Raw genomic sequence first — 14428 nt, forward strand, 5'->3', positions numbered from 1 at the left:
CCTACCCTGGGGATCTTTAAGAAGAGGCTTGATGCCCACCTGGCTGGACTCATTTGAGTCCAGTTTTTCTCCCGCTCAGGCGGGGGGTCGGACTTGAAGATCTACAAGGTCCCTTCCAACCCAACTTCTATGATTCTATGATATTCAGGTTAATTCAGCTTCCACACCAGCAGCTTAGCAGTACTGGGGAAGGTTTACACAGTGCACCACTTCCTGTTGTTGAGTGGCACTTCAAATAACATGGCAATGTTAACATGGTGCTGCTGCCAAACAATTTTTAATAAATGAAAATTCCTCGAGAGCATACAATCCTCCACATTTGTTAAGACCAGTATATCAATATGAGATGTTGTATGAGCCTAGGCAAAGAGATTGACCTAGATAACTACGTCAAAAACAGACTGTGGGTCTAATTTAAACTGACAAAGTAAGAAATTTCAAAGTTAAACCTATCAACCTATTCTTAACTCACTCTATTCTCCTCATTGTTGCGGGGTTCTCAAAACAGGAAGTCATCTTATGTAAGAAATATTAGGGATTCACTTCTAACCTGTGATAAATGACACTCCTATCTCCTCAAAAATCCCCTAATGTCATTTCAAGAAATACACTGATGTATGCAGATTGTAACTGTTTTCAGACTGTAACTGATCCTCTAAGTCCCTTTAGTGAACAGATGTATCAATAAGTATTGGTAGCCATATATCCAAATTGCTTTACTTTCCTTGACTAGCCTTGTTTGCCTTCCTAATGTTTATTTGAAAAGAAGGATGATTCTACTGCTGATGTACTACACTGGGTTTTACTGCCGCATCTGCCGCAGATTATCTGCAACCATGGATAAGACTTTCAGTTTCTCATTTGTAAGAGACAATTGCGTCAACAATATACTAAAAACGCTTCAGTACTAGGCTGAGGTGAACCATTTATGAATATAGGTAAACAGATTGTCAGTTTGCTTTGCTGAATATAAAATGATCTCTTCTTGGCTGTCTGGTATGTGAAACTAGTAATAATGCCAGTTAAAATTCGGATATGTTTTGAGTGGAGGAAAAAAATAGTTAGATTAAGAACCAGAAAAAAACAACTCATGATTATATGAAAATTGCCTTTCTTGCAATAAGGTCCTCTTGTTTGTTTTGACAGACACTCTGCCTGCTGGCAGATTGGGAGAAGCATGAAACCTATGAGGTTCTGGTAGCATGGGAATGACCCACTACCAACTTAAGTCTCCAGATGGCAATTTCTATTCATTAACTTCTGGAGCGGGCTGAATCTGTAGACCTCATCACTCAGAGGAAAAAAAGTTTTCAGGTTATAAACTTCCCTATTCATCTTTCTGCCCATATCCACATATTGTTGTCAACAGGATCTTCATAGCAACTTGGTTCCCAAGCAGGAAATAGGGTCACCTTCAAACTTAAACATCCAAAATAAGGTAGATTTTTTTAATATCTCTTTATGGCATAAGGCTGGTAGAATGTGCTATCAAAAAGAAAGCCAATGGCTTGAGCTAAGGTTGGATAACCCACAAGCTGAATTTGTGAACATATAGGCTAGGGACAGAAATTACACATAAACCTATATAAGTGATCAGGAACCGGTTCAAATCTGTAACCCAACAGAATTTCAGCACACATAAACCACTTTCAAAATGGCTGAAACTGCTTTAAGATAAGCCTGGATGGATGTAATATCACACTTAACTGATTTAGGTTAAACTGATTTATTGAACTTCTATCCCAGATTCCCTCCAAATTCATATTAACTCATAGTCCCCCTGCATCCCAGGATGCTTTGCATTTCCCCCTCAAGCCCCACCCCCTGCAGGGTGGGTGGGCTAGCTTTGGCCCAAGCTGTCTGCTTCAGCTGAGCAGGGAGGCATACTCTAGAGCCCTCCAGCTTCTGGCCTGGGCCACTGCAAGCATGCAGCTGCATATCCAGAATCAGACATGAATGTCAGTTCACTTGCTTATCAGTTCAATCTACGCAGCTTCTCTAACCTGAGAAGATTGAACTGGTTCAGCTTTGGGCTTTCTGACTGTCTGTACTTAGCAATGTAGTAAGGACCACGTGGCTCTATAACAGATGACAATACTAGAGAAATGATTATGCCTAAAGACTACCAGTGCTCCCAAGGATCAACTCTGATGTTTAGCCTTAAGAAGAATATTTACTGAATTTACTTAAGAAGTTAACATTGTGACAAATGTAAAACTATGCATCTACAATAAAAGCACAATTCTGAATCTCATTACAGAAAAGTCCCAATGTAAAACAGAACAAAACACATTCATCTGAATAGAGTAGCCACTCCTAAGAACTGCTGTCTCCAATGGATTAGAAACGTAATTGCATGTTCCACTGGAGCTCAGGCTGGGTTGTGCTGTAAAAAGCAGAATGAGGTCCCACACCCAAGCTGTAGACAAGGGCTTGCAACCTACAGCCTGTGGGCTGGATCAGGCTGATGGAGCTGGAGAGTTTCGGCGGTGTTCTGGTGGTCAGAGGCTTTCTTCGTACCATAGCCAGGAGAAGCGCGGGTGATGGCAGCAGTGCCAGAAGTGGTCAGGTCCTACAGTCAGTTTGCCTCGGATGTGAGCTGGATCATTCAGTCTGCTGCTAAAAAAAAAAAGTCGCCAACCACCGCTGTAGGACTATACAAGTTTAAATAAGGATGATGCCTAAGGGAAGCATTTAATGTTGGGGTTTGGACAAAGCCTCCTCTTCTTAAATGTACTGAGAGAACTATAAAACTGACACTTGACCTTTCTATTACAATGCACATATGCATCCATGCTAAAGCCCCCTGGAGGAACTTGAAGCTCTGTCACTGGCTCAACATGGTAGTTAAACTGTGAGCTTTGTACCAACCAGTACAGTAAATTATATTTGTCAGCTAATCCTCTAGAGTCTAGGATCACCATAAGCATTTCATCCAGCCATTTTGTTTTAAATCTCTTAAGCAGTCCATCCAGCCGTTTTTGTTTCAGTAGGATCCCCTGGGCCTAAAAGGGTTTGGTTTTGGAACAGCACATCTTTGTGAGATGGAAACATACAGAGCCATCAATACATTAGCGGGCCTGGAAGCCAAAGACTCTGCAGCCAGAAAGGCATAAAATGCTATTTGTTTATTCTTATTTTTGTACTGCCCTGGGGACCACTAGGAAGACACATGCTCAGCTTTGAGAAAGCTCCTTTGTCTCTAAAGGAATGCTTACAGGGCAACTTATTTACTGTCTCCAATTGCAATGCCCACCAATAAGCAATGACTTACAATCAGCAATGTTTTTATGAAGGTAGGAATCACTCTGATAATTTGACTTCTGCCATGTAAGTCTTAAAAGTTCATCTCCTCTACTGTTGGCATGCAGATAAAGACAGAAAACTTAACATTTAGAACTGTCCCCAGAAAGTCTCTGTAACAGAACAGTCTGATTGACCCATTGTTGGGGCAGGGGAAAAAAAACCCCAGAGGGAACTACAGAAAACCAAATGTTCTTCTCTTACTGATGAATGATAAGTCTGGCTCTGCCAGATTCAAGCAGTCCTATGTATCCATTGTAAAAACAGTTCTGAAGAACTTACCATTAGAACAAAACAGAATTTCAGTTTGCAAAAATCCCTTTCAATTACTTGGACACATGACCTCACCCCTTTCCTTTGGGGAACAGGCAGAAGATTTATAGATACCTCAGTGGAGATATCCTGAAATTTGCATAGAACTTTGAATACACTGGCAAGATCACGAGCCAACAGTAGTCGATGACATAAATACCCATACCTCCATCCCTGAGCAAAGTAGCTTCAGGATTTGATGCTTACGCTAGGGAGAGAAGTTACACAGAAACCAGTTTAAGTGATCAGAAACCAGTTTAAACCTGTAACAACGGAAATTCACTGCACATAAACTGCTTTCAAAATGGCCAAAACTGATTTAAGATAAACCTTGTTGAATGTAGTATCAGACTTACTTTACTGAAGTCAAACCAGTTTATAGAACTGCTGTCCCAAACCCCTTCGTGGCAATTTAAGTTAACTCACAGTCCCCCAGCATCCCAGCATGATTTGCAGCCCTGGGCTGGGCTGGGCCAGGCTGGGCTGGGGGAGATGGGCTGGCCCTACCCCTCTCCACCCTAGCTGGAACACTATCACTGCTCTGGCTGGCTGAGAAGGGGGTGGGGATGGGATGAGCAGTGTTGGGGGGGTAAGGTATTGCCAAACACCAGCCCCAGACTTGAGGTGAAGGGGCGAGAGGAAGCAGCCAAGCCAGTGCTGTTACAGGCAGAAGCACAGAGGCTGTAGGCAGGGGGAGAGATGCCCCTGGAGGGTTCCTGGCACTGCTACCCTCTATTACACAACAATAAAGAGAAGGTGGGGCATTCAGAAGTGGGTGCCAGACACCTGCCAAGTGGCTTCTCCTCCTGCTGGGACCAAGCCCAGGCCTGGTACAGGGCAGGTGTCCCCAGGGGAGGGAAAGTTGGTGGCACCTATCAGGAGACAACCCCCTCCCCCACCGCCGACTCTTCCCAAGTCACTTTCACCCAGCTCCAGGGAGCTGCACCTACTGCTGGCGAGGTTGCTGGTGCTCACCCGCAGAGTTAACAGGCGCTGCAGCTACCTGATTGCAGTCTTCTCTTTCAGACCCCCCAGCAGTTGGGCCAGCCTCTGTGGCTTGGCATAGTCAAGCAGTGGCAGGGCTCAGCATGGCCAGGAGCAGCAGCAGCAACAGGTCCCCCAGGAGGGGCCAGCCTAAATCTGGCCATCTGGCAGCTCCACTACTGCTGTGGGGCTACCCCAGCCAAGCAGCATGCTCAAGTACAGCGCCTGGAACATGCAGGATCCAGGGGCCGCAGCCACGGCATTGCAAGCAGAGAAGCTGCGCCCAAGCACGATGCTCAGCAGTGGCAGCTCTGCAACAGCAGTGAAACTGCTGGGCAGCCAGGTGCGGGCTGGCTCAGGTGCCACGGGCTGGCTCCTTCCAGGATACCTACCACTGCTGCTGCTCCTGGCCATGCCAAGCCCTGCCACTGCTCACAGCAGCTGGCCCAGCTGCCAGGTGGCCTGAAAAAGGAGGCTGCGATCAGGCAGTTGCAGTCTGAGGGCAAGCACTGGCAACTTCCCGAGCGGAGGTTGCAGCTTCCCAGGGGTGGGTGAGAGTGACTCAGGCAGAACTGGTACTCCACCCTCATCCCATGAGCCACTGGGGACCTCAGCTGGTGGCTCTTCCATAGAGCCACTGCCACAGGCATGTATGTGATAAGCTTCACAGATACCCCTGTCTCTTGCCCCTTCTGTGGGCAGAGGGAGACCCTGGTGCACATGACCCTTGAGTGTGCCAGGCTGCAGCCCCACCACCTCCAGAACCTCCTCCTGAGGTTCTGGTTGAATTTCACCTCCCGCCTTTTTGTTTTTGGTCACCCCATCTGTGGCCCCACCAAACCCTGGGACCTCCTGGTCAACCTCTTACTGGCCCTGGCCAAGTGGGCCATGTACTTGACCAGGAAGGAGGCTCTGGCTGGGACTGTGCAGAGCTGCTTTCCTCTCACTTGTCCATGCACATTGCTGAGCTGAGTACCACCGGGCATCGTCCACTAGCTCCTTGGATGCCCTTGAGGACTGGCAGGTATGGCCTAGGGGACTCAAGCATACTTATTTTCACCTTTTGACTGTCTGGCCCACATGATACTCCTGTCCTGGTTTTTTCATTAGTTGTCCCAAGAATTTAGTTGTTCCATTCGTCCATTAGCCCGCATAAAAAAGAGCTACTAGTTAGCTAGGTGGGCCTTGCCCATGGTAATCGGATGGACAAATAGACAGGCAGAGTTGGCAGCAGGGGCTGGGGAAGAGGGATCCCTGATTATCTCCTGATAGGTGCCACTGCCTCCCCCATCCCCAGGGACACCCACCCTGCTCGAGGCACGGGTCCGGGCATGGCCCTGTTGGGACGAGAAGCTGCGCGGATGGTGCTCCTGGGTCTGGTGCCCGCTTCTGAATGCCCAGCGTTCAACCAGTCATAGAGATCAGGCAGTCACTGCCTCTGCGCCAGGCAACCTCAAAAAGACTGCAGGGAGTCCCTGCCTCTTCCCTGCACGTCCAGGGTGTGGGTCAGACCCCTCTCACTCCCTCCAGCCCCTTGGCATACATAGGTGGGGCCTGAGAGGAAGGGCCCCGACCCCTGCTTATGGCTGCAGGAAGCCCACAGGGAAGGAAAGGCAGAGAGCAGGGACTGTGCAGCACCAGGCCCTGCCTCACTTCATGGTGGGGGGGGGGGGTGAGACCCTATGCTTCACACAGCCCCTCGTGCATGTCCCAGTGCAGAGGTGATTGTCCCAGCAGGGAAATAGGCCCTGGGCCTTTCCTCCACTTCTTTCTGCAGTAGAATAGGGGCCTGAAATGCTCCATTCTTGCAGAAGCCACGCAGGGCGTTCCTTTCCGGATAAGGTCACAGAATCCTAGAGGAGTGGGGCTGGGAGGGACCTTCAGGGGTCACATCTACCAGCCCCTGCCTGAAGCAACAGCATCCCTGTCCAGACCATTCTGTACACAACCATGCTGTAAACTCCATGTAAGATGACTGGCAGCCCTGACAAAAGCTCTCCCGCCTTGGCTGCTCGAGGGGTCAGCAGAGCAGGGAAAAGCCAGGCAGATCCCACAGGCCAGGGTGGGGGTTTAAACCCCTCCCCAATCATACTCAGCCTGCCAGGGCCTGGCCACACCTTCCCCACAGCTCCCAGCCTTGTGGCCAGTGCAGAAGAGAAGGGAGAACTTGCTCTAGCGCCCCCTGGCTTCTGGCTTGAACCACTGCAGGCATGTGGCTGCATTTCTGGAATCAAAAGTGAATGTTTATTCACTTGTTTCTTGGTTCAATCTACGCAGATTAGACTAACCTGCAAAGACTGAATCAATTCAAGTTTGGACTTTTTGAATGAATGTCTGTACTTAACCCCATGTGCCTCCAACTTGCTTTCACATCTTCCACTCTCGCCTGCTGATGAGATTACAATTTTTTTTTCCCTATTTAACCTGGTAGATCCCAGTGATGAATTTTAGTAGGGATGATGCCTTAGTGCAAGGATGTCAAACACATAGCCCATGAGATAGATCCTGTCCCTGGAGGTGAGTCATCCAGCCTGCATGACTTCTCACTACAGTAGAACATTGTAGGACAGGGAGTTCTCTCCGGGACCTCTATCCAAGCACAGCCAGTTCCCAGACATGGAGTTCTCAAGAACTCAAATCTGTTCCTTGCCAGGGAGTTAAAACCACCAAGGGCAAAAACAGGGGGTACAGCAATAGTTATACCCCCCCTTTACTTGTGTGGCACATGTGCAAAGAGCTCATGCCAATCAGATGGTGAGCTCAGAGAGCTCACTGCACATGCACCATAAAGCCAAAGGGTATGTAGCTGCACCTTTCTCACCATGATCCTAAATCCACCCATGAACAACAACATTGCTGACCACCACCACCTACTTGAATCCACCACCATTGCTGACCACCACCACCCACTTTTCTCCCCACTGAATGCATTGTTTTTCATTGCCACTGGTGACAAAAAAGAAAGAAAGAAAGAAAAAAAAAAAAATCAGTGGCTGTCAGCAATGGGGGCACATGGTGTCAGCATTAACCCTCTGGCTACTGGCAGGGAATACAGCCCAACATGTGATTTGAGTGTGGCACCCTGCCTTACAGCATGAGTTTCTTCTATGGCTCCTGTCCCTCCTGCTTCACAGAGCCCAGTTCCTGTGCTACAGGACTTCCATAGAACTGAAGTAAAGAAGGGAATATGCCACAAAATAACTGCTTACATTCTTTAATGATGTTATCCTTGCTGCACGCAGGTCCTTGCCTGGGAAGCAGAGGGAATAATCAGTCTCAGTAAGATTTATGTTAAACCTCTCTGAAGGAGACTGGAGGTCTCATTATGCTGGTCAATGTATTAAGAAACAAATTCAAGTCCAGCATAATACCACATACTCAAAGGCTGCATTTTTTTACCCTAATGCTTTAATAGACAGGAGGCTTCTCCCCCTCCCCCATCCCAGTATGTTTATAAATTATGGCTGTGAAGCCAGTACAAAAAAGTGTGAGAGGCGCTACATTTGACATACCATAACAGAAAGCAAGGGCGAACAAGAAGTCAAGGGGAATTTCAGTGTCTTCTTATATTAAGTACCTTTTCCCTTCATAAACATTACCTACAGCTTTGCTAGTTTACTGCCATGAAAAATATCGTTACTGTTTAATGCACTGCAATTTTTGTCAATGGGCAGTTTCCCCAAGACATATTTGAGAACTACTCAGAGCTGATGCAGTCATTCCAAAGCAGCCAGATCTTTAGGGGAAGGTTCATGTTTAATTCCCTCAAAGGTGAACATTCCCATTTCTACACTGCAGGATAATTGCATTTATTCCTATTACACACACACATGCGCACTGCAAATCTAAACTACGCCGCTTACAGAAAATCACGTAACTTCGATCAATTTCACCTTGGGTTGTTTGAATGTCTGTACCTAGCCCTAAATATCTGTTTCTGGCCCCAAATTTAAATTGACTCAATTTACTTCAAAGCAGAAAGGTTAGTATCTTCATGTAAAAAGACTTTATCTGTGTAAAACATTCATTAATCTATAATGTCAAAGAGTCTGTTATGTGCCACAGGGGCTTACTCTGAACTTAATTCTATGGCTGCACTATCAACGTAGATGTTAGACGTCTAAGGGAAATACCGTAGATATCTGAACAGATACTCATTTGACTCTGGTTTCTAACTTCCATACATCCACTTGTAATCCTAGTGTTATGATGTTAAAAGTAATGTTATTTTCATGTAATGTTAGTTTCATGTATTTTCCAAGAATGTTGATAAATCAGTATTCATGAACAATACTCCTCCCAATGAAGAAAAGTTCTATGCCTATGTCACAGTATATAGTTTTATTATAACTTTAATACATTTTGAAATCTACATAGGCATAATTTTACAGAGGCAAATCAAAATCATCTTAATTGGGGTTGAACTTTTTAATGTATGTGTGTTTTAGGAAATTTATTTTTATGTATTGGCAATTTTCTGCAGAAGAAAAATTGAATGAAGCTCCTCAAGAATAGGTCAGGTCATTTATTTCAATTAGAAGTAGTAATGAAATTCCACTAAACTATTAGATGTCACTTAATCTATATATAAGACAAATAGAATACTTAATTCTTCTCGACATGCTCCATGGTTCTATTGCTTCTTGTCTTTAAATTGACAAGAGTGGTGATTCCCCACTCCCATGCCACAAATAATGTTTTAGTAGCCATTAGAACTGGGGCTGTTCACAAACCTTTGGAGAATAGACTGTTCTAATACCAAGCCTCTTAAAACACAATAATGAAATAGTTTGCTTTGTGCCAAGCTTACCAGAAAACTAAGTGCTTACTTAATGAAGTAAAGGTCCTGCCTTCCCTATCTAATCTGATTTGGTTGTTGCTGCCCCCCTTCTACCCCCCAGACACTGATCCCTCTGTCATCCTGACAGTCCCCAAAATGAAAGTCATATCTGTTCATTTATTCCAGGGGGGTGTGGGAGACAATACTTTGTATTTATCCTTCACTTCAGAGACTGTCTTGGTACCTTGGGTATTGTAAAGTGACTAAGTTAGATAAGTAATGAGTTTCCTTTTCATTAATGTAAAAAGATTCCAAGGCTTTATTTCATTTTTGTTCCTTTTTTATAATCACATCCACCTCTTAGTATTACTCTTTTGAATCCACAGTGTTAGTACTATCTATACACACAACCCGTAATTCATTTTTCCCTGATAAATGAGGGAATTAAAAACTGCAGGATTCAAATTCTCCAAGGAAAAGATATTTCTCAGATTATTACATTTTTTAATAAAACTAGCTGCATGTTTTCATGAAAAACCAAGAACACTACTCTGCAGCCACTCTACCTACAGAGCTCCCACAGATCTCGGTGGGGCTCTCGTGTATGCAGCAGCTGCAGGATGGAGTTGCAAACGTAAACTATAAATCCATCACCTCTTTAAGAAGCCCATGGATCGCTGTGACGTCAGCATGTGATCAATCAGATACAAGAGACTTGAAAGTAAAACAGAAGGCTTTTAACTTTCAGGTGTATTATTGGTAAGGGTCAACATTTTGCTTTATGTAGCTTTCTTATTTAGTTTAGCTTTGAAAAGTAAAGAATGAATTACAACACGTGGCCTTGCTCTAAGTCCCAAGTTAATGAACAAAACATCCATCAATAGCACTGCATGTCTGAAATCATTCTAGTCAGATGGTTTGAATTCAAAGTTCACCTCTCTTAAGTAAGTCGTTACCCTGGAATTAATACTTCTAATTGGGGGTTAATTTAGTTTGCTCAAAATCAAAAGGTCTATCATCCAGATGCGGTTTTATCTGTTTCTTTTGCAGATTTGTACTTCACCTGAAAAGGTAATGACAGCAGAAAAAGGTATCAAACCAGGGTCTTACATTCCCTTATCTCTACATTGCCTGCTAAGATATTAAATCTGTGCCTTCCAGCAAGATCTACAGCTAAGGGATGTGAACTAGAGTTGGCAGTGGCCTTTCCAGTTCTCAGGGACATTTTAAAAATAGAACTCTATAAAACAGACAATGTGCTTTGATGTTTGAGATCTGTATAAAGAACTTTTCAACAGAAACTCTGGTACTGATTGAGAAGTGGGCAAAAATCCAAAACTGAAGAAACCCCTATATTGCACTTTTAATTAACAGGTGTCAAAGCACTTTATTTAAAAAGACTAAATATATTGCAGCCCCAGTTGCAACTCCTTTTCCAAAGGAGAAGTGACCCAGGTGACAACACTCAGCCAGGATCGTACAGCAGATCAATGGCAGAGCTATTAACAGACACCAAATTGCCTTATGTCCAGGGATGTGTTTGTCCACCCAGGCTTATTCTCAGTGGCACATCTGTTGGTGAGTTCAGCAGCAAATGCAAAAAATAAGCAGGCCAAGGTTTATTTGATGACTTAACCAGCCAGATGCTTGCTCAGGTTAGAAGCTGACTCTTCTAGGTTCTTTTGAAATGCAAAGAAATGCATCTAGTACCCTCTACATAGAAGTAGCACAAATTTTGTGAAAGGTGCATCAAGAGATTTTTCTTCTGAAGTAGCAGACTTAACAAAAAATTACTGCTGTGATAATGGAGCCATTTTCCAACCTACAGAGCATGCAGCATTTCATTTTTTGATACCATGAACGGTATCTAATACCTAATGGCATGATCTTTTCCTACTCCACATTTCAAAGATAGACTGTGACACAGCAGTATGTCGAACAACACAACTCTGTGGTTGCTGCTAATATATGTCGATTTATGAAGAGAATTTGTAAGATGAACTTGTTTTCTATTACTGCACTGAACTGAATTAAAACATAAAAATGTCATCACCACAAAATAAACAAGTTGGTAAGGCAAGCTCCTTTATTCCTCAGCATATTGCATTTAAGTAGCCCTACTGCAAAACAATCACTGACTTTTTAAAAGCAAGCAGTCTGCCCCAGTTAGTACCCTGCCCTGTTCTCAGACCCTTTGGAAAATAAAAGAAATAACAGATGCAAATTGATGCTGTGATTTGGCAAACTAACACTATGAAAGTTTAACAGCAGAAAAATTAGAAGATTCATTTAATAAGAAAAAGGCCATCTGACTCTGAAGATGCAGCTTCTTGTCAGTGCCCTCAGCTGGTAAGTAACAAGCAAATATAATCAGGCAGGTAGATACTGAAGGGGTTGGGGGGTGGGGAGGCTTTGATAACAGTTCAGAAAACAAGGAGTCAAGAAAAATATGAAAAGAGAAAATTCACTGTCAACCTTTAAGACAGCCAATGAGTTTCAAGACAAGCTGGTATTTATCCCACATAATACAACAGTTCATACAGGCTTTGCCACAGAAGGTCCAGTCCACCCTCATCAAATCTGGCATGCTGTCCCTGGCATACTTGATGTCTCAGAAGAAGGTGAGGGGGAAAAATGTTTTTATGGAGATCCAACCAAACATGCGATATGACACTGGGGGACTGAGGAGAGGCTGGACTTTCTAACTCCTGCAAATGATTTAAGTCCTGCCACCTAAAAGCTCACTAGCCTTATCATGTACAGCTTAACAGTTACTAAACTATCTTTTATACAGTACTTTAGAGTAGAAAGTTTGTTTGTTAGCTTTTTAAAGAGAAATTCCTCCTGCTTGGCTAGTTTAGATATCTCGTATGTAAAGCATGACACACACCTGACAGGCTACACTGCCCATAGCTAGAGCCTTTCACTTTCAGCTAAATCCTTTTTAAACTGACCAAGTCTAGACACATGACTACACATGCCCATATAGCACTCTGATATGATGGCATTATGGTATTTTCTACATCTTTCTAAATGCACCCAGACAAACCTCTTCTCCTTTTTAAAATAACTTTGGCTGCATATCTTTACTGAGCCATCCTTCAGTTGTCCTTGATGAGGCAGAAAAACTGTGATTCCACCTCCTCTCCCTATCACAAAATCCTGTAAAATCAGATTAAATCAGCCCATATGGGAAGCTGCAGACTAATTTTTGACAGTGTGTGTTAGCCTACACTTACCAAAACTGAATTTCATCTCTCACCCTCACATCTACTACTCTGGTTGAAGTTTCATTCGTTACAATCTAGTTTTGCCTAAGCTAGTTTAGCCTGATCATTGGATTTTATATAGTCCCCCTGCTGCCCACCTTATACTGAGCACCCACAGCTCTAATTGAAGTCCATGAGAATCACCAGTGCTTGGCCTTTTAGAAAAGTCAGGCCTCAAATCATTAAACAAAATATCAGTGACCGGTAGTTATCCAAACATCCCCCGGGGCACCCACTTATTCTTAACTGGAAATCCGTGCCCGCACACTACAACGCCACTCTCTTTTCACTGAACCAGTTTTTAGTCTATACTGAGACCTTTCTTGCTTAACTCTGCTGTTAATATGGTCTTCTTTTCTTGTTTCCGGAGAGAACGGATCAGAAGGTTTAAGCTAATCCAAGTCCAGTATATACCCCAGGCCACCTTCATTTCACGTTCCCATGCCAAGAAACCTGCCTGGGTCACAAGCACAGCTGTCTTACAAGCGTTTCACCGAACTTGAACGCCCCCTTCCAGCAGCCTGTACTCTTCTGTCTTTTTTTCAGCGGGCAGCATCTGCCTAAACTCCCAGGGTCTGGCTGCTGAATGATCATGCCACTTGCCACTGAGCAAAGGAACAGAGGCAACAATTCTTCTCCAGCCTCCTGACAGGTTGGGAAGGGCCCCGTTCCACTAAGACCAGTACAGTCAGACAGAAGCAGGGCTGGAAGGGACCTCCAGAGGTCACCTAGTCCAGTAGGTCTCAACCTTTTTGCACCAGGACCCATCTGTCAACATCAATGGTTAGTCCCGACGCAGCACCCCCGCCCCCAGCATGTGGGACTGGAGGGGCCCAAGCAGCCCTTCCCAGGCCCAAACTCTGCCAGCCTGCAAGGGAAAAGCCCCAGCTTCCCACATTTTTTTTCCTTGAAAGGAGAATCCAATTCTGAAGTCTGTTGATCTCTTTGCAACCTTTCCCTATATTCTTGCAACCGGGGGGTGGACAAACAGTGCTCTCTCACCCAACGCCCTGCCCCAGGCAGGACCCTCTCTACACAAGTCATCCCAATACACCCACCACCTCAACTCTGCCGGAGCTGCTTCGCCCCCAACCAGGGAGAGCTCTAAAGTCCCGGAGCCAAGAGGGAGAAAAAGTTACAGAGCTGGGGCGACAAGAGCCAGGCGCTGTCCCCAAGCCCACAGGCTGGCGGGCCTGGCGCAAGAGGGCCCCAGAGAAGCGGGGCTTGACTGGGGGGGGGCTCCCCGCACCCAGCCCTTACCTTGTTGGAGTAGGGCGGCTTGCTGAGGTCGATGCCATCCCGGAGCAGCTTGTCCCTGACCATGATCTTGAGCTTGAGCTTGGGGTACGCGGCGCGGGGGCGGGCCTGAGCCTCGTAGTGCTCCACCAGGCGGCTGGTGTAGAGCTGGGCGGGCGGCGGCGGCGGCTCCAGGGTGAAGTACAGCCCCGCGGCGCTGGCGTCCTGCTCCCGCAGCCGGCGCACGGCGGCCCGGATGCGGCGCCGGTGCGGGGGCAGCGCCACGCCGATGGCGTCCAGGTCGGGCTCGCCGATCTGCTTGCACACCTCCAGGTCGTCGTAGCCGTTGTCCACGAAGGACTCGGCGTACTGGGGCAGCTGCAGCGCCCGCAGCCACTCGTACACCACGTTGCTGCACATGCTGCTCTGCTCCGCGCCGCGCCGCGTCCCGCCGCCCAACTTCCCGCGCCCGCCCCGCCCCGGGCCGACGGGGACGGGGACGGGCCGGGGGCGCGGCTGGTCCCGCGCACGGACGGAGCGCGGG

The 14428-nt window shown here is 46.0% G+C and overlaps 1 protein-coding gene across 2 annotated transcripts in view; it reads right to left on the minus strand.

Moving 5' to 3' along the window:
• Positions 1–14328, minus strand: part of SASH1 (SAM and SH3 domain containing 1) — an 825655-nt gene extending 811327 nt beyond the window's left edge. For both annotated transcript variants that reach the window (XM_019550105.1, XM_019550104.1), the window contains exon 1: positions 13909–14328. In XM_019550105.1, coding sequence (XP_019405650.1) covers positions 13909–14304 — 396 coding nt within the window. In that variant the 5' untranslated portion in view covers positions 14305–14328. The remainder of the gene's footprint in view (positions 1–13908) is intronic.
• Positions 14329–14428: the final 100 nt, after the last annotated feature.

This window comes from Crocodylus porosus, unplaced genomic scaffold (assembly GCF_001723895.1).
Source record: "Crocodylus porosus isolate Cpor-Errol unplaced genomic scaffold, CroPor_comp1, whole genome shotgun sequence".
Lineage (NCBI taxonomy): Eukaryota > Metazoa > Chordata > Crocodylia > Crocodylidae > Crocodylus > Crocodylus porosus.